This window comes from Mirounga leonina, unplaced genomic scaffold (genome assembly GCF_011800145.1).
Source record: "Mirounga leonina isolate KUSES-001 unplaced genomic scaffold, KU_Mleo_1.0 Mir_153, whole genome shotgun sequence".
NCBI lineage: Eukaryota > Metazoa > Chordata > Mammalia > Carnivora > Phocidae > Mirounga > Mirounga leonina.
Window position 1 is genome coordinate 8,713,198 of NW_023270387.1, and position 20,278 is coordinate 8,733,475.

Consider the following 20,278-nt stretch of genomic DNA (forward strand, 5'->3'; position numbering starts at 1 on the left):
GAAGTACTTAACAAAGAGTATTTGCTGTAGTTAACAAAGAAAAGAACCACTACAGCTCAAGTGAGAGCACTCTGAATTATAATTAATAATTGACAAAAGCTGCTGTCTTCGGGAGACTGTTAAGGTGCAGGAGTAAGGCAGTGAGTGACCCCTTTGAGGGTCTTTGGTAGAGAACCCTTAGGAACTTGCACTTCAGGATCATAGTGTTGATCTCCTGGAGGAACCAGCAGTCTGCTCTCACATGTGATATTTATGCATCTCTTCCAGGCACAGGACCAGAAGGCAGAATCATCAAGAAGGATATCGACTCTTTTGTGCCTACTAAAGCTGTTCCTGTGAGTTAGATTTGGCGTTTTTGTTTTGTTTTGCTTTTGGTAGTTTGTCCCTGCAAAATGCTCTGTCCAACCTATTAGACACTTTCATACATTACTTATGAATGGAATAGCTTAACCAGAATTGTGGGGTTTTTTGTCTAATTTCACTGGCTAGCAGTATTTAGATATGAATGTGCTGTCACTCAGCATACAAAAGGAAAGATGATATGCTGCATTGACATGCATTCCTTTTTTTTTTTTTTTCCTTCAGAAGTGGTACTAAATTTTTCCTAACAAATCCTCTCCTTCTCATCCAGGCCCTACTTTTAAATGCACGCTTACAAGTTGTTGACTAGAGTTTGAGTTTTATGTAATTATTCCACACAGGGATTAAATCCATATAGCCAACCAACTTCTATTTGGTGGTTAAAGTGTTAAGATAATTAGCTAAAATTAAGGAAAATGATTTAGTGATTTAGATGTTTGCTTTATTTATTTTTTAAAAGATTTTATTTATTAAAGAGAGAGCGAGCGTGAGCAGAGAGGAGAGGGAGAAGCAGGCTCCTTGCGAGCACTTAGTGGACTGAGCTACCCAGGCGCCCCTAGATGTTTGTTTTAAAATGAAAGATATGGGGCGCCTGGGTGGCTCAGTCGGTTGAGCGTCTGCCTTCGGCTCAGGTCATGGTCCCAGGGTCCTGGGATTGAGCCCCACATCAGGCTCCCTGCTCGGCGGGGAGTCTGCTTCTCCCTCTCCTACCCTCCCTGCTTGTGCTCTTTCTCTGTCAAATAAATAAAATCTTTAAAATAAATAAATAAAATGAAAGATTTATCATTGTTTTTTCTTAACACTGTTCAGAAAAGTGAATTACCCTGTTTTACGTTTATCTCTAATCCTTTTAATTTAAGAATGCTTTGATTGCTTTTCTTGAAGGTAATTTTGCAAATACAAAATTATTTTGACAAATTAATCATTGAACAAAGAAAAATGATACTTAAAACATCACAGAATTCTAAATATAAAAACTAAAAACAGACTTCTTACATAAGCACAGTACAAATCTGAGTCCCTTTTGCTCCCTTGGGATAGAAATAGCTATTTTCTGTAAGCCTTTTAATGTTTACTTTGCCATCTGTAAGAGTCACTAGCAGGTACTAAGAGCTTCTGTACTTGCCCATAGGCTCCAGCAGCTGCTGTGCCTGCCGTGGGTCCAGGAGTGGCACCCATTCCTGCAGGTGTCTTCACAGACGTCCCAATCAGCAACATTCGTCGTGTAAGATTATTACTCTAAATCTGCAACCAAAGCTGTGGGGGGCATCTTTACTCTGATTGTTCAGTTGCATCCACAGTTTGAAACGCTAGCAGACACTTTTTTTAGTTGGGAATCTTAGATGACTAGTTTTAAGATGTTTGGTTTGGCCAATTAAATACTTGTGATAAACAAACCTTGCTCTGATTAAATACTACTAAAAGGAGCCCAGGTTCTGGTGCATATTCCAGTTCTGGTGATGCTTGAGGTAACCATTACCAGGGAGCAGGGTAAAGGGGCAAACAGCCCTGCATTAGGTAAAGTCTCACCTGAGCTTAAGATAAATGATGTTTTAATCTCTTTGATTTCAGGTTATTGCACAGCGGTTAATGCAGTCTAAGCAAACCATACCTCATTATTACCTTTCCATTGATGTAAATATGGGAGAAGTTTTGTTGGTACGGAAAGAACTTAATAAGGTAAAAGGTCTGGAAATTCCAACTCTATAAATTGTAAAATTCTTGTTTTTAACCCCACTAATCATTTACATTTTTACCTATATTTTTTGTTAAATATGTGCATTGATGATGGAAAATGGTGTCCTCTGATTTTATTTTACTTTTTTAAAGAGAGGGAGAGAGGGGTGGGCCAGTGGCACTCAGCATTATACAGGTTATCTATAACCTCTCTGACCTCCTACTTTTCCACTTGCTCACTCTGCTGCAAAACCAATGATTGTCTTCCTGTTCCTCAACATTCCACCTGCATATTCCTACTTTAGTCCCTTTGCACTTGGTGTTCGCTCTGCATGTAATGTTTTTCCTCTAGCATCCACCTGCCTTCCTCCTTTACTGCCTTAAGGATTTGACTCAATATCACCTTCTCTGGTTTTCCCTAGTCACCTTATTCTAAAATTAAGGGTAGAGGAGTGAGGTGAGTGGTCAGTTTTCCCTTTAGTTCTTCTCTATTTTTATCATTATCTTACATACCATACGTTTCATTTATTTATTATCCACTCCTTTAGAATGTAAGGTCCCTAAGAGTAGAATTTTTACCCATTTTTTCACTGCTTTATATCCAGGGCTTTTAGAATTCTATGTCTAGAACAGAGTACTCAAATATTAGATGCATGAATGAATAAAGCAGTTAAGGATTAACAGGTAACTGGCTACAAGAGTTAGAGATGATTGCATGCTTTTATTGGCAAAATGTTACAGCTGTTTTATAATACATTTATTTGAAAATTAGACATGAAAAATGTATGTCCAGTGTATTATTTTATTCATTTAAACAGTTTTATTTAGATATATTTCACATACCATGTACCCATTTAAAGTTTACGATTCAATAGCTTTTAGGATATTCAGAGTTCTGTGACCATCACCACAATGAATTTTGGAACATTTTCATCATCCTGAAATGAAAGTATTCTCCCATTAGCCGTAGCCCCCACCCCAATCCTCCCAGCCTCCCCAACCCTAGACAGTCACTTACCACCTTTCTGTCTTAGATTTGCCTATTTTGGATATTTCCTATAGGGATAGGGATATCATTGAATCTGTAGATCAATATGGGGAATATTGCCTTCTTAGCATTCCTCCTCCATGAATATGGGGTGTCTTTCCATTTATTTAGGACTTTAATTAATCTTCTCTAAATTCTTTCAATAATTTGTCCAGTTTTTTTAGTATAAGCTTTTGTACTTTTGTTAAATTTATTCCTAGGTATTTTGTTCTTTTTAATACTATTACAAATTTCAGAGTGTTCGTTGTTACTATATAGAAACAGCATTGATTTTTGTATATTAATCTTGTATCCTGCAACCTTGTTTTTTAGTGTGTTCCTTAAGATTTTATATATACACAATCATGTCATCTCCAAATAGTGATAGTTTTGCTTTTTCTTTTCCAATTTGGATGCCTTTTATTTCCTTTTCTTGCCTAACTTCTCTGGCTAGCACATCTAGTAAAATGTTGATTAGAAGTGGCAAAGTGGACATCCTTGTCTTGTTCTTGATCTTAAGAGGAAGTAAGTCTTTCACCAGTGAAGTATATGATGATGGTTGTGGAACTTTTGTAGATCTGTTTTATCATCAGGTTCGGGAAGTTCCTTTTTATTCCTAGTTTTTATGAAGTGGTGGTCGAATTTTGTCAAATGCTTTTTCTGTGTCTACTGAGATGGTCATGTGATTTTTGTCTTTTTTCTATTAGTATTTTATTATATTAATTGACTTTCAGATGTTAAACCAACCTTGCATTCCTGGAACAAATTCCATTTGGTCATGGTGAATAGTCCTTTTCATATATTGCTGGATTTGGTTTGCTAGAATTTTTTTGAGGATTTTGGATCTCTATTCTTAAAGAGGTATTTGTCTGTAGTTTTGTTTTTTCTGGGCTTTTTTTTGTTTTTGATTTTTAATTCTTTTTTTTTTTTTTTAAGATTTTATTTATTTATTCATGAGAGACACAGAGAGAGAGAGGCAGAGGGAGAAGCAGGCTCCCAAGGATGCAGGACTCGATCCCAGGACCCTGAGATCATGACCTGAGCCGAAGGCAGACGCTTAACCATCTGAGCCACCCAGGCGCCCTGGGCTGTTTTTTTTGTTTTTTAATTGTGATATCTTGGTCTGGCTTTAGTATTGGGTTAATACTGACCTCATAGAATGAGTGGGGGAAGTGTTTCCTCTTCTATTTTTTGGAGGATTTTGTGAAGAATTTATATTCTTTAAATGTTTAGCAGAATTCACCATTTGGGGAAGCCATCTGGATCTAGGCTGTTCTGTGTGGTTAGTTCTTAAATTACCATTCAGTCTCTTTATTACTAGTTGTAGATTGATTCAGGGGTTCTATTCCTTTTTGATTCAGTTTTGGCAGTTCATGTCTTTCTAGGAATCTTCCATTTCATCTAAATTATCTAATTTGTGGGATATAGTTCATAGCATTACCTACAAACCTTTTTATTTCAGTAGGGTCCATAGTAATGTTCTACTTCATTTCTGATTTTAGGAATTTGAGTCTTCTTTTTTTTTTTTTTTCAGTCTAGCTAAACGTTATCATTTTGTTGATCCTTTCAAAGAACCAACTTTTGGTTTTGTTGAGATAAGTGAAAATGAAGGCATAATGTACCGTAACTTAAGGGATGCAGCTAAAGGAGGGCTTAGTAGGAAGCTTATAGCTGAAAAGGCCTACGTTAAAAAAGATGAAAGAACCAACTTTTAGTTTCATTTCATCCTTTACACCTCAGGACATTTGTATTCTTCCCCCACCATCCCCCGCCAGATGACAAGTTTCAGTCTTTGGGAAGAGAGTTTAAGAAACTACAATGATTTCTTGTCTTTGCAGATGTTAGAAGGGAGAAGCAAAATTTCTGTCAATGACTTCATCATAAAAGCTTCAGCTTTGGCATGTTTAAAAGTTCCTGAAGCAAATTCTTCTTGGCTGGACACAGTTATAAGACAGTAAGTAAGATACTGCTGGGGAAAGTATATATCCATCAGCAGTTTTCTTGTGCTATCTCATGTATAACAAGTATAGGGTATAAGGAGAAATGGACTACAGGGAGGAAGAGGACTTCCATAGGCAAAACAGTTTGAAAACAGTGTAAAACTATTTATGAGATAATGCTAAGTTTAGTTAGTGAAGACTACAAATTCTTTGAGTTTAGAAGAGGGAGGTAAGTTTACAGATGTGAATAAGTTGATAACAACTGTTACAAAGCAGGGTTGAAATGGTTTTTGTTCACCAGTTAGTTCTGCTGAACTTTAATGGGGGCAAATTGAAAACAAAACCAAGAAACATTTGTTAATATTATGGTGGCATGTGACTGGCATGGTACTCAGTGTCTTTCACATGTTTTCTCATTTTAATCCTTATGGCCACCTCATGAACTAGGGGCTTTCACTCCCATTTTACAGATGAAGAAACTGAGGATTCAAGGAGTTAAATAACTTTCCTGAATTAATATGTTAGTGAGTAGCAATTCTGACTCTTGCACTGAGGCTTGTTCTACTATGTAGATTTTTTAATATTATTAATTTAATTTCTATTAAAATAGTAGTATATACATTAGAATATTGCTTCATGGCTTATGGTGACCTATGTGAGGTCTTACTTCTAAGAGGCAAATACAACTTTTTTAAGATTTTATTTCATTTTGGGATGCCTGGGTGGCTCAGTCAGTTAAGTGTCTGCCTTTGGCTCAGGTCATGATCCCAGGGTCCTTGCTTAGTGGGGAGCCTGCTTCTCCCTCTGCCTGCCACTCCCCCTACTTGTGCTCTCTCTCTCTAGCAAATAAATAAAATCTTTAAAAAAGAAAAGATTTTAGGGGCGCCTGGGTGGCTCAGTCGTTAAGCGTCTGCCTTCGGCTCAGGTCATGATCCCAGGGTCCTGGGATCGAGCCCTGCGTCGGGTTCCCTGCCCCGCGGGAAGCCTGCTTCTCCCTCCCCCACTCCCCCTGCTTGTGTTCCCTCTCTCGCTGTGTCTCTCTTTGTCAAATAAATAAACAAAATCTTTAAAAAAAAAAAAAGATTTTATTTCATTTTATTTTATTTTTAGAGAGTCAGCACGAGCAGGGAGGGCAGAGCAAGAGGGAGAGAAGGGGAATCTCAAGCAGGTTCCATGCTCAGTGTGGATCCCAGTGTGGGGCTCAATCTCTCAACCCTGAGATCATGACCTAAGCCAAAATCAAGAGTCGGACGCCTAACTGAGCCACCCAGGCACCCCATCTTCATATTTCTAAACATTTTTCTCTTGCCCTTTATGGATTTTTCATTTTATCAACTGATTTGTTGTACCCTCCATACACACACACACACACACGACAATCCTACCAAATTGATTATAGCACAAATTTTGGATAAATCAATATTCAGTATTAATATTTTTATGCCTATGAAAATATTTATAACTAAGACATGTAGTATGCTGTGAATACTGGCCGAACTGATCTTAATGGTTGCCTAAGAAGGGCCTATGTACTCATCATCAGTTCTTTCTGAAAGTTTCCAAGAGAACTCTAAACCATTTTCCAGTCTTGTCAAACATAACAGGTAACCTGCTTATTCTAATTTTTTCCTTGGTCATCCCCCTCTTGGAGAACATTTGAAGGTCTTACTATTCCTTATAGACTATATTAGTTTCCTAGAGCTTCTGTATAAATTAAAAATTGGTGGCTTAAAACAAAAATTTATTCTTCGTTCTGAAGGCCTGAAGTCCAAAAGCAAGGTGTTAGCAAGGCTGCACAGCCTCCATAGGCTCTAGAGGAGAATCTTCCCTTGCTTTTTCCAGTTTTGATGGCTCCAGGCATTCGTTGGCTTGTGGCTACATAACTCCAAACTCACATGGCCTTTTTCTCTTCTGTCTCTTACAAGGACACTTGGCATTGGATTTAGAGCCCACCCAGATAACCCAGGATGATTTCATCTCAAAATCCTGATTAACCTGCAAAGATTTTTTTTTTTAATTTGACAGCATGCACAGCAAGGGGAGCGGGAGAGAAAGAAGCAGGCTCCCAGCTGAGCAGGGAGCCCAATGCGGGGCTTGATCCCAGGACCCTGGGATCATGACCTGAGCCGAAAAACGCTTAACCCACTGAGCCACCCAGGTGCCCCTGCAAAGATCTTTTTATTAAATAAGGTCACATTGATAGATTCTGGGATTAAGACAAAGAACTATCTTTTAGAGAGCGGTTGTGAACATCTGTGTACAATTCTCTGTGTTGACTTGTTTTTATTTTTCTTGGGTTGAAGTAGAATTACTGGGTCATAGAGTAAATTAATATTTAACCTTCTAAGAGTATCTGAAGAAAACACTTCTTTGATGAGCAGATTGTTACAGGCCAAGTTCTGTGAATTGTTCGTTAGTTCCTACCAAATGCCCTTCATTCATTTGTTTATATAGCCATTCAGCAAATATTGAACATGTACTGTCTGCTATATTCAGTGGTGAGCAAGATAAGAAACACCATGCTTACTCTCTTAGGAGGAAGATTTTGGAGTGACAGGATAATTATAAGAAAGCAGTACTGGGGGCGCCTGGCTGGCTCAGTCAGTTAAGCGGCTGCCTTGGGCTCGGGTCATGATCCCAGGGTGCTGGGATCGAGTCCCACATTGAGCTCCCTGATCAGTGGGGAGCCTGCTTCTCCCTCTGCCTGCTCTGCCTGCTGCTCCCCCTGCTTGTGCGCTCCTTCCCTCTGACAAATAAATAAAAATCTTTAAGAAAGAAAAAGAAAACAGTATTTGCTGTGATACCTTGGCCATAGCCCAGCTGTGGTAGCTGCTAAGGGGTCACACATTATTATTCGACCAGGTCCTTGTGTTTGCAAGTGACAGTCCCACTGCCCCTGGTCAGCTTGGGCACATTGAGGGATTTGGTACCCATAATATTCTAAAGCTTGAGCCTAGAAGTAGCTGGAGTTCTTCATGTGAGGTTTTAATTTTTTCTCAATTGTAGAGAACACTTCGGCAGGGGCCCTAACACAAACCCCAAGGAGGCTGTGGATACAATTTAAGAGTTTGGGAACTTGGATGAGGGGGAAAAATCATTCCTTTCCACTAATCTCTAACTGAAATTTGGCATTTCCTCCTACTATAAATGTAGAGAACAAATCAAAGAGGTATTATTAACAGTACTTGTACTGGTGACCAATAAAAATCACTTATTTTCTTATCAGATTGTAGTTGTTGCAGGTGTCTTTTAAAAGAGTGTTTTTTTGCTTATCACTACATCAAAATTTTAGCAGTTATTAGACCTCTTGCCAGATCTTGTTACTGAGTTAATACATATATCACAATTTTGAATTTCAATATAGTTGTTTTTTTATTTAGTTGTATTTGTTTTGTTTGTGGTAATTGAGTATTTTATGTTCTGTGTTAAAAATACATATCCTGAGAAGGGACCCAGATGCAAAGGTACCCATGGCATAACACAGATTAGGAATCCTACTTTTATGTTCTGAGACACTACCACCCTACATCCCAAACTCTCCTGTTTCTCCCACAACACAGTCCTCTCCCTCCACTCTTCCTTCCATCTGCTTAGACTCTGCCTGCAGACTCCACTCCATCTCAAAATTCAAGAAGTTCTTTTTGTGTAATTCTCACTGAATGCCGGGCCTTTTCCACCCGTACCCATGTGTCTGTCAGTCAAGGTAGGTGCAAGGCAGTTAGAGCACATGTGAAACCAACCTACTGACACATTTCTTGTTCATTTTTAAAAAGTCCAAGTTAAGAAGAGGGCATAGCAAAATGTAAAAACCAGGAAAGATATCCCTCTGGCTGAAAAGTAGCCCAAACTGAGGTAAATGTCAATATTCTTACTTAACCTGACACATAAGCTCTTAATAAATATTGTGATGATTACTGAAATTTCCTTTTCTTTTTTCTTTTGAAATAGAAACCATGTTGTGGATATCAGTGTTGCAGTCAGTACTCCTGCAGGGCTCATTACACCTATCGTATTTAATGCACATATAAAAGGACTGGAAGCTATTGCTAATGATGTTGTTTCTTTAGCAACCAAAGCACGAGAGGGTAAACTACAGCCTCATGAGTTCCAGGTAAGGTATTATTTATTTCCCTTCTGAATGTTAAGAATTATGTTATATTTAAGGGTGGCATAATGCTGGGTACCTGGGTGGCTCAGTCGGTTAAGTGTCTTGGGCTCAGGTCATGATCCTGGTGTCCTGGGATCGAGCCCCGCATCGGGCTCCCTGCTCAGCGGGAGTCTGCTTCTCCCTCTCCACCACTCGTGCTCTCTCTTTCTCTCTCTCAAATAAATAAAATCTTTTAAAAAAAAAGGGTGGCATAATGCTTTTACTGCATTTTTCACCTTTGATTCTGCCTTGTATTTCTTACACAAGTCCCTGAAAACACAGAAAAGGTGAATATCCTATCAAAATCTGAAAAGACATTTTCCAGCAGTTTGCAAAACTTATGACTTACGTTCATACTTGTAATGGTTATATATTTTCATTAAAGTGTATTCCATTAAGGCCTACCTTTTTTCCCCCTTTCAGCTTTTTTGATTTATAAGTATCAAATAAGAATTGTATATATTCAGAATATATAGCTTTGATGTTTTGCTATATGTACTGTGAGATACATTGTGAGATGATCATAGTTAAGCTAAGTCATATCTGTCACTTCATGCTGTTTTCCTTTCCTTTTCTAATTTTTTTTTATGGTAGTTCAGAGGCCTTTTTTTTTTTTTAAGATTTTTTATTTATTCATTTGAGACACATATACAGAGAGAGAGAGAGAGAAAGCATGAGCAGGGAGAGAGGCAGAGGCTGAGGGAAAAGCAGGCTCCTCGCTGAGCCAGGAGCCCGATGTGGGGCTCAATCCCAGGACCCTAGGATCATGACCCGAGCCAAAGGCAGACACTTAACCATCTGAGCCACCCAGGCGCCCCTCAGAGGCCTTTCTTAAAGATTATCTTAAGGTCTTTCCACAGAACATTTGTCTTTTTTTTCTGGCTTATGTTGACAAGCAATTAACATGATCTATTTTTAATCTCTTTTCCTCTAGGGTGGCACTTTCACAATCTCCAATTTAGGAATGTTTGGAATTAAGAACTTCTCTGCTATTATTAACCCACCTCAAGCATGTATTTTGGCAATTGGTGCTTCAGAGGATAGACTGGTTCCGGCAGATAATGAAAAAGGGTAAGTACCAAAATAAAGAAGGAGTTGTAAGTTCATTTTCATTACATAATACCTGTGTGTTTTTTGGTGGTTGTTGTGGTGTGTTTTTGTTTTTACATAATACCTGTGTTTGAGTCTCAGTTTTATAATTATTGTCATGGCCTATTGGAGCTTCAGGTAGAGTCAGGCGTAAGTGTAGAATGAAGTTTCCAGGGCAGCAACTCTTCTTTTACTAAATGCAGTTAATCCTATTTGAAAGGGGAAGCCTTATTTTCTACAGGTGAGGGGTGAGCGTACTTTTCCTTGGAGCCAGGTTGTAAATATTTTAGGCTTTCTGAGTCATGGCCTCTTGTTGCAAATACTCTGACACTGTAGCGAGAAAGCAGACACAGGCAATACATAAATGAATTCCAGAAAACCTGCATTTGGCGGGATTTGGCCTGTGGGCTGTAGTTTGCCAGCCCATGCTCCAGAGGGCTGTTTGGTCTGTCAATCTAGAGGGTGAGGCAGAGGTGTATAGTACATTAAGAGTAGGTGGAAAATAATATTACCTGGTTGGAGTTGGCATGTGGGTTGGTTACTGGCTAAAAACTAGAGATTGCTTTCAGAATACCTAATAATGTTTTTATCTTTTTCTAGATTTGATGTGGCTAGCATGATGTCTGTTACACTCAGTTGTGATCATCGGGTTGTGGATGGAGCAGTTGGAGCCCAGTGGCTTGCTGAGTTTAGAAAGTACCTTGAAAAACCTATCACCATGTTGTTATAATTAACCCAAGAATTTCTAGACACTCCCAGGTCACAATGATTCATTCTTACCAAGATATAAATATGTTATTACACAGGTGGTTCTTTTTATTTTAAAGTTAACCAGTTATTTTTGAGTCTGTCCAGATAAATTATTTGTAATGGGCATCACTGAATTTTTTAAATGCCAATTACACCCACATATTGTACACATTTAATGAACACCAGATTTTGAGCTGTGTATTCCTAGTCAAGGGAACATGTGGCCTGGCCCTTTGGTGATAAGTACTTCTATTGGGAAATGTAGAGGGAGAATTCTGGTTCCCTATTGAAACATATATAAAGGTAATCTGGATGAAACCTTGAGGTTTTGAAATTTAATTGCCTCAAATGTTTTGCTCATATTTGAGGGAAAGAGAAGTCCGTTCTCTTAGAGAAAGGGTTTGAATTGAAGCTTGATTTTGGAATTTAACCCTAATTTAAATTTTTCTGTGACATGATCTTGGTTTATCATGGATGGGAAGGGTAGAGAACTTCAAGGAAAATAAGTGAAATTTTAAAAGTTAACTTTTTCTTAGACTTCTTCAACCAGCTGTCCTTTATTTTTCTATGAATCCTGAAATGGTTGTTTTGCCTCTTGAGATGAAGATATATATAAACCAGCTACTTGGCATAAATGAGAATTTGTGTGGGTATTTATTTAAACAACTTACATACATAATTTTGAGAGAATTTAAAATTACCTCCAAATAAAAGAATATGTTTATAGAATTTAACAAAAAGTAGAAATTATTCCTCGAAGATTAATTGGTGGTTATTTGCAAATGAACTTAATTATCAGAATCTGTTACTCATATAACTTTGGAAAACTGTATCAAGGAACTGTGGAATAAGTGTACATATGTAAAATATGGTTTCTAGTGAGATGTGTGCCAAAGTCCATTTATCACCAAATCCTGTCTGAAAGGAAGAGGGGGAGATAGACATTGGTAAGCAGTTGGGAATGCTAAAAGATTAGAAGCGAAGTGGTCATTTCTACTTGGATTAAGTAAAAAATGTTCAGTGTGTACAAGAAAGTGTTCTGTGTTTTTCCACCCGATGTTGTCTCATGTACATTAAGAAAGTCCTAAAATCCTATTGGAAAGAAAAAAAATAGTTTAGGTTGCTTGCTGCCTTATCAGCCTAAATATTTTTTTCCTTTTTGTTACAGTTTGCCTTTCTTAGGGGAGGGGGAGTGGAGGAGGTGATACTCGGGATAATGAAAATGAATTTGGAATATTGTCACAATTCCAGACTTTCTATTAATGTGCTTTAATAAATTATTTGGAATTATGACTATTTAAAATAAATCTAACCAGTGTTGCTGTGTATATATGTGGAGCAGTCCCCTGAAATTTAGGTCTTTCGGTGTTGAATCTGTTTCTAAATGTTCTTTATTACATGGTGCAGAAGTGACACTGCATATATTCTAGAATATTTTCCCTTGCTGTATTATGAAAACGGTACATTAAATTGATTTTTCAGTAATTAGTAATGTTAGCTTGAATTGAAGATTATGAAGAAGGAACAAGCTTATCGCAAGGGACCATCAGTATGAGCCACATCTGGTTCAGATACGTGAAACTTCAAAGATAATTCATTCTTAGCAAATGCTTATGGCTCTGTCTGTTGTTCCCTTGAAAGAATAATAAAAGGTTGTCTTCTAATAAAAATTATTCTGAGTTAAAAATTAACCTGAGGTATAATCTGAATTATAAATCTAAATGGATTCAGTCTATTTCTCTTACCAGAACTGAAAGAAAAAAAGTTAAAAATTTTGGTTGAAATTATTTAAAAATTAAACTGTTTTCAGTGTGTCTTGTCTAATTTTTGACCTGTTGGTAATTATTTTTCGCATTAAGCTAAAGCCAGAGGTAGCTATATACGTGTACACTCTTAATACAAATGCATTTGAAGCGTGTAGAATTAGTAAAATAAAGGACTGAGTTTAGGAGGATATAATCTAACACTTTAAGCTCAAGGAGCTGCTGAAGCACCTCATGCTGGAGTGTGCCACGCAGCAAGGTGAAAGCGTAATCTGGCCGTACTCGATATTTTACACCCATCCGGAGGTTTGTGAGTGCAGTTACGGTTTCCCAAGGCGTGGTCTGAAAAGGGAGTTAAGTAGCCCGAGATCATGTGAATGTGTTCCAAGGAGCCTTACCTAGCAATGCACAAACCCTGGACTACATGGGGAATAACCACCCAAGTTGGTAGGGGCACCAGGAGCCTCGGATGACTGAGTATCTGACTCTGGGTTTCAGCTCAGGTCGTGATCTCCAAGGGGTGAGACTGAGCCCTGCACTGCGGGTGTCTGCTCCTCTCCCTCTGCCTCTCGCCCTGCTCACACACAGACACTCTCAAATCTTAAAAAAAATAAATAAAACCAAGCTTGTAGAAAAATCTAGTCTCTAAATCAAGGATAATTAATATCCATCTCACTTTCCAGTTTCAAGGGAAAAAATTTTGGTAAGATTCATATTGAACTACTCCACAGTTATTAATGTTCTTCCTGGGCAAAGTTTGGTATTTTGGGGGAGAGGGAGGAGGAGGAGAAATTTCTATGAATATAAAAATCCATTGAAATAAGTAAAATATTTTGGAAAGTAACAAGGATGTAAATTTAAAATCTAAAAAATGCTAGATCTTGATATGCATTTTATTAATGAGTACACAAACACACAGCTGCTGACAAAAGTAACACCCAAGTGCCAAGGGTGCCAGAGCAGAGATTCAACCAGTTCTGTGTGGTTAGGTATGAGAGTTTGTAGGCCAAGCAGTGACGGTGATTTTGTAGAAGAGACGGTAAGGTGAAAGCATTCCAAGTTTTTTTGAGGGATGAGACTATAATAGGGGTGTTAACTTTAGGACATCATACAGTTCTAGAAAATCTTCAGATGGTAAGTTACCCTATTGCTGGGAGAATTCAAATCCGACCAGGCTTAAGAAAATTATATTTGTTTTTAAGTATCACATACCAATTGCTTCTCTTCTATATACTAGTTTCTAAAGTTAAAAAGCTTTAAAATTAATAAGGACTTTAAAGACATTATGTTGAACTAGAAACTATTACAAGAAAGCTGTACTGTATCTAGGAAAGATGATTAAGGATGCTTTAACATCAAAGTTAATACTTCTGTATTGAACAACCATCTGACAGATTAAGTTGATAAATACATCCTTCTGTCAAAATTATTTTCATAGGAGAAAGGCACTTGTCCCAAAGTCACATCCTTTTTCTTAGGGTTAGATTTATTTTGCATCTTCTGTACAATAACATCTTGTTATTGTTACTGCATCATGGTATCCAGTCCACAGACAAGTCTATATTTGATATTAAAAGGTCTGACGGGTAGCTTGGACTCCTCCCATGAGAACTGTTTTATAGAAGTACAGAAGTTTGCATACTAGTACATTGGCCCTGTAACTTTATAGCTGGAGGAAACTTTCACTGCTTCAGTTCCTCTTGGTAATAGAAAATTTACAGTTTGAGATTTATTCCTGATGCAAAAATTTGCTAGAGACAACCAAGTAAACCAGAATTTCAACCAGTAAACCAAGAATTTTCACAATTTACTTGGAAACATAGAATTTTCCCAAATGACAATTTGTTACTTTAAGACCATTTAGAAATAGCTTCAAAACAAGTATATCACGGCAATACTGTTTTTAATAGTTTCTGCTTCTAGCCAAGTTTGAGGAGAAAGTTAAAAAAGATAAACATTAAGTTGATGAGAAAATCTCATTCCATCAAAAAGAACTCTTAGAAAATACTAGTGTTTAAGGTAAACCACTACCTCTTCACCCATAATGAAGTTCCTATCATTCACATGCCTTTATCACTGAAAACCCAAAGCAGATGATGCTCTTGACTTACACCAATGGCATTGTGACGATTAAGGTAGCTTTCTCTTTGATAAATTTGGCTGTAGTCATTTCAGTATCCACAGATTCCGGAAGATTCAGATGTAATCTGTACTTCTCAGAGACCTCAATCAATAAATCATCCTAAGAATAACAAATCAAAGTATTTTAAAATATGAAAATAGAAAGTAACTCCTGGTTAAAATATGTTACTGGATTATTCAGTTACTCCTTTCCCGTAAGAGGAGGATCTCATTGCCATGTGACTTGCAATGAGCTGTACAGTTGCTGCTGTGACTCCCTGAGGGTTTTTGTTACTGCTGCTCAGTACGTCAAAAGTTAACTGATACAGTGCCATAAATTGGGTGTTGCCATCCTAGATTTGTGGCATTGACTTTGTGGCTGACCAGCAAACAGTGAGGAAAATGTATTGGCAATAGGAAAAATGGTGATCCATGTTTTGTAGTGATAAAGCCCTTAGTAAAACCAGCACAGTAATTTGAAAGACAACTAACTGCACCTCGTTAATGTGTGGCTTTCAGGTAAAGTGTGAAAATAGAATGTTGGTAACATGCATTGTTTCTATTGGCTACATTTAATAAGCTACTACAAAAAGAGAGGAGCTTCGAAAAGAATTTCCTAGTTTGCGAGTAGGATTAAAAGACTATACAAAGCCCCAAAATTCTAAGACTTCAGGACTGAGAAATGGAACTAATTTTTATTTTAAACCAGTAAAAAATAAAATTGAGAATTTATTTCTTAGCAACAAAGACTAAGACAGCCTAGAAGATTGAATCACACGTCATTATACTCTTTGTTAAAACCTCTAACTGGATTAAGGTGGAGCTCAGTTAATCCCTACCTTTGGCTCAAACGACAGCAATTAAGTAAAAAAAGGCCATTGAAAAAGGGACATGCCTAATAAAGAATCATGGGTGTGGCACTGATTAGAATCAAAGAAGTAAAATGCTACCAGTCTAGACTAAAACACTGGATCCCCAACATTCCAAAAGCGTGTAACAGGGTGAGTAAACTGCTCAGCACGTAAGGATGGCCTATTCTCCAATGTTCTTTTCCGATGTGGCCAGTGTGGGTAAGAAAAAGGTAAACACCGGGGCGCCTGGGTGGCTCAGTTGTTAAGTGTCTGCCTTCGGCTCAGGTCATGCCAGGGTCCTGGGATCGAGCCCCACATCAGGCTCCCTGCTCCTCGGGAAGCCTGCTTCTCCCTCTCCCACTCCCCCTGCTTGTGTTCCCTTTCTCACTGTCTCTCTCTCTGTCAAATAAATAAATAAAATCTTAAAAAAAAAAAAAAAGGTAAACGCCACCCAAAGAATGAAGCTGAAAGTCATGGAAAACAATGGAACTAGGGGGCTAGGTAATCAAGGAATCTTGTAACGAGACCTAACCAAGAACACCCTCTACTTACAGGAAAGGGACCCTCGCGGTATCTGCCTTCCAGATACCAGAATTGCTGTGCACCAGGAGCTGCTGTGTGCCTCGTATTTTCCCCCTTTCCAAACTGAGACTGTTAATTACGGTTATCCTCTCTCCACTGCACATGGTACGGTGCATGTGGCTATGGCAGTAGATTACTTGTCTTTGTAGTTCATAGGTCTGTGGTTCAAGAGGAAAATGCAGATTATAATGGCAAAATCCTGTATTTGAGAGTCTGATACTGGGACTGGAAATGCCTTTCTTGGGGAAAGAAGCAAATATTTGTGTCCTTGAGAGTTGGACTGTGGTAGATTGTAGGACTTTGCCAATGTTTTGCTCTTCTTTTGTATAATAAGGATTATACATCCTTGCCATTTGAATTCCTGTGACTACCTGTGAGGATATTCTTCCCAGCCCCGTTGATGTAGGATTTGGCCTGGTGCCTTAACTTTGACTAATAGAATGTGAGTAAAAGTGATATATACTATCTCTGAGAGAAAGTTTTAGGATCTATTGCATGGCTTGGCCATTTCTATTTTCCCTCTTTCATGAGAATGGCATATCTCACCTGTATCTTGAAATATGCAAGACCCCTGGAACACAGCAGGCCCACCTGACATACAACCTGAGCAAATTGCTACAAACCACCGAGACTGTGGAGTCTGTTACTACAGCATAATATGGTAAATGTTGACTGATACAAATTTATAGTATTACCTGTTCAACTTACCTCAGAAACACTAAGATCACAGAGAGATACTGAATTAATACCAGGTAATTCAACTTTTATTTCAATTTCCAGAGGTTTCTCATTCTGGTCAGCCACAATTTTTAATTCATAGGCTGGTTCCTTCATCTCTACCTGGATCTCTGTACTGGAAATCTCCTCAATCAGACACCGTGTTTTACTTGAAACTTCACCTTTTGGCAATAAAAGCTGAAAGTGATCTGAATTGCTCACAGTCCTACTTATCTGTTCAGGGGTTAGTTCTTATGGGAAAAAAAGGGGGGGGAGATGAAATCACAAAGTTAATCAACAACATAAAATACTATCAGGCTATGAACTGTAACATTTGTGGCATTAGCCAAAATGGCAGAGAAGCTGAAGCTAATTTAGTTTGGGAATCTAAAAAGAATCTTAAACCTGGGGCACCTGGGTGGCTCAGTCAGGTTAAGCGTCTGACTCTTGATTTCAGTTCAGGTCATGACCCCAGGATCGTGAGATCAAGCCCAGAGTTGGGCTCCGTGCTCAGGGGGGAGTCTGCTTGAGATTCTCTCTCTTTCTCTGCATCCCCCCACTTCCCCCCCCCTCTTTCAAATAAATAAATAAAATCTTTTTTTAAAAAATAAATAAAATCTTAAAAAAAAGCATCTTAAACCAAAGAACTTGGTTAAAAAGTTTGCAGGGTTTAAAAATCTTTAAGGACATGTTAATATTTCTAATATCTAATCTTTATATTTTTCTATCTTAAGTTTCTCATCTTTTAAAACCAAGATTTTTGGTTTGCAAAATGTACACAGGATGCAAAACAATTTTAAATCAGTTAAATTTTCCATTTACAGTCATTAACTTACCCTTTCTCATTTTCTCTCTTAAATCTGTGGGGTCAGCTTGCATTCCCATCAGATTTTGTTTCATCCTTTGAATGCTTCCTTTTATTCTAAATTTAGTGATACTGTAAGAGTATGAGAGAGTGAACTGGAATTGTTCCTCAATGCATTTCATGGTCATCCGTATTAATTGATCTTTTTTCACTTGGTCCTCTTCTGCTGCCTGGAGAACATCAGGATTGTAGGCAACATCGATGACTGTATAAACATCTGTGTGTGTAATTCAGAGGATGTGAAATGAAGACAACTTGTTTCACTGATGATACTGTCAGGTAATATATTAAGTCATAATCCTGGATAAAGCTAGAAAGCAAAATTCTATTCCTGTATTTTTCAGAGGTAATCACAATGGTGCCAAATATACAAATTTCCAATTAGGGCATTTCTTGGCATTTTATATGGGTTACTATTAGAAAAATTGAATAGCATTCAATTTATATAAATAAAGGTATGCTTATTAGTTATTAACTACATTATAACCAAATAAAATATTTTACTTGTAATGCCTTTTACCAAGTAAAATCTGGTCCATGCTTATTCCCAATAAAGTTTTTAAAATGTGCTTTCTCTCCTTTAATTCTATGTACCTGATGTCTCAGACATATCTTCTGGTCTGCCAACACTTAGAGGTACTGGATGAGTGGTTGACTGGGGAGCTGGGATCCTTTTCCACTGACACAGATTAATAAAAAGTACTTTTTCCTTTGGTTTCTAAAAAACAAATAATTTTGCATATCTCAAAATCTAGTTTTTTTTATTTAAAAATAATATCATAAAGGTAACTCATCACAGAATTTGAAGAGTGAGAATTTTAGTCACCAAGTAAGCCATTCCATGCATTTAAACTGTGTTTGAAAATTGTACTGTTACCTCATTTCCCCCAAGCTACTGACTTTTCAAGATCCAGTTGTTGCTCCCAGAGGAACTGGGAGGAAGGAGGGGGCACCAATCTAAGCAGCTATTCTGGGTGAGTATGACCCTATTTCACCACTTCCTACCTCCCAGCCAAGTAAGTTCTCTTTATTTGAAAAACTTCCAATTCTACGAGTCTCTGTTAAATCATTACATTACTTTTTTTTTATTCTAGTAGAAAATGACTTTGAGATCTCCAAAATATATCATATGTGAATTTCTCATTCTTACTCCTTCAACATAATCTTCCACTCTATGTTTCACTCTCCCTTTAGAGTGGCGGTTCCCCTCAAGTTTTCTTAAAGTAGCAATAGCTAAAGGTAAGTGATTCTCCGATTATTCCAGGATTCTTTCGCTCAAGACCTCCCATCTCTGGGTACCAACACTACATACCAGGATCCTGGTCTGTAGACAGAGCTGTGGTTCTGGGGTGGCACAGAGCTGTTCCCCTTCTTTCAGCTGCTGTTGAATGAACTTCTCGTAGCTCTCAGGATTAGTTTCAGCCAGATCATCTAGGAGGTTCCAGAACTGAGTAACCTGGGTGAGCAGACCCTTTGAGGACGACTCCATGATTGAGGTAAACAGGCCTCTTGAGTCTGTGGAAAGACAGGACTTCAGGGGGAAAAAGTCTGTGTAACTTAATGGTTCATTTCTTCTTTTGGAGGAGGAGGAACAAACAGGTCAGGAATTGCTTTGATGAAGTTAGCACCTGTGTCTAAAAGACTGCGGCTGGGCCCCACTTTTCTTTACCTTATTCTCTAATTATCTAGTCCCCCTCAGACAAGTCCTCACCTCTGCCTAGACTCTCACCAGCACTGAGGGTAGAGTAGTCAGTTAAAGTCTGGATTACCCAGTGACCGATTCTCTTGTTCCGATACCTGGGTATTGGCAGACGGGTGCCTATCCAGTCCCGAAACTGCCAGAGAGCTACAGGAGACTTCCTCACAGCTTAGTAGTGAAAAGCACGGATTCTGGAGCCAGAATGCCTAGATCCCAATCTCAGCTTTATCACGTACTAGGTGTGGCACCTTGAGCAATGAAGTTATGTATCAGTCTATTCTCAAAGTGAAGACGGTAATACCCATCTCGTAGGGTTATTGTGAGAATTAAGTATGCTCACATAGAGAGGCTAGGACACTTCGTAAACACTATGAGAGTATTGATACCACCTGTGTCTAGAGACAACCTCCCTCGCTCTCCTCTCCCACTGGAGAGGCGACCCACAGCAGCCACAGAATGAGGAAAAGAGGTTTGGGTTCCCCGAATACTATATTAGGGTTAAACTAAACGGGAAGCTTAACTAAAGGACCATCTTCGCAGAGATCGGCGAACCCACCTCTTCTCTCCTCCTGGACGAACCGCGACGCCTGTTACTAGGGTAACCGGACCGGGTACAACATCTAATTGGGTCCGGAAAGCTCCAGGAAGAAAGGACTCTTACATCCAGTTCCGGAGTCTCCCCCCTTCTGG

General features: G+C 38.4%; 2 protein-coding genes across 4 annotated transcripts in view; one reads left to right on the top strand and one right to left on the bottom strand.

Moving 5' to 3' along the window:
• The window catches only part of DLAT (dihydrolipoamide S-acetyltransferase), a 31,646-nt gene extending 18,832 nt beyond the window's left edge, over positions 1–12,814 (top strand). Inside the window, exons 8-14 of the mRNA XM_035008937.1 lie at positions 268–335; positions 1,493–1,585; positions 1,933–2,040; positions 4,903–5,018; positions 8,953–9,115; positions 10,086–10,222; positions 10,841–12,814. Coding sequence (XP_034864828.1) covers positions 268–335; positions 1,493–1,585; positions 1,933–2,040; positions 4,903–5,018; positions 8,953–9,115; positions 10,086–10,222; positions 10,841–10,970 — 815 coding nt within the window. The 3' untranslated portion in view covers positions 10,971–12,814. The remainder of the gene's footprint in view (positions 1–267; positions 336–1,492; positions 1,586–1,932; positions 2,041–4,902; positions 5,019–8,952; positions 9,116–10,085; positions 10,223–10,840) is intronic.
• PIH1D2 (PIH1 domain containing 2) lies at positions 2,621–20,232 on the bottom strand. 3 transcript variants are annotated; one of them, XM_035008940.1, is made up of 7 exons: positions 20,145–20,199; positions 19,202–19,420; positions 18,484–18,607; positions 17,861–18,106; positions 17,016–17,275; positions 14,865–14,995; positions 2,621–2,975 (listed from the first exon to the last, which is right to left on the bottom strand). In XM_035008940.1, the coding sequence occupies exons 2-7, from the start codon at positions 19,376–19,378 to the stop codon at positions 2,942–2,944; spliced, it is 972 nt and encodes a 323-aa protein (XP_034864831.1). In that variant the 5' UTR covers positions 19,379–19,420; positions 20,145–20,199; the 3' UTR covers positions 2,621–2,941. The 3 variants fall into 3 exon arrangements, with proteins under 3 accessions (XP_034864831.1, XP_034864830.1, XP_034864829.1); XM_035008939.1 differs by lacking the exon at positions 2,621–2,975 and adding an exon at positions 14,062–14,364 and having other exon boundaries at positions 19,202–19,404; positions 20,145–20,232; XM_035008938.1 differs by lacking the exon at positions 2,621–2,975 and adding an exon at positions 14,063–14,364.
• Positions 20,233–20,278: the final 46 nt, after the last annotated feature.

Excerpts from the sequence above, each read along its gene's own strand:
- PIH1D2 (XM_035008939.1), bottom strand. The coding sequence starts at position 19,378 with ATGGAGTCGTCCTCAAAGGGTCTGCTCACCCAGGTTACTCAGTTCTGG. Across the intron at positions 18,107-18,483 it reads AGATATGTCTGAGACATCAG|ATGTTTATACAGTCATCGAT; the intron begins GTACATAGAATT and ends TTACACACACAG. Across the intron at positions 14,996-17,015 it reads GTGATCTTAGTGTTTCTGAG|GATGATTTATTGATTGAGGT; the intron begins GTAAGTTGAACA and ends TGTTATTCTTAG.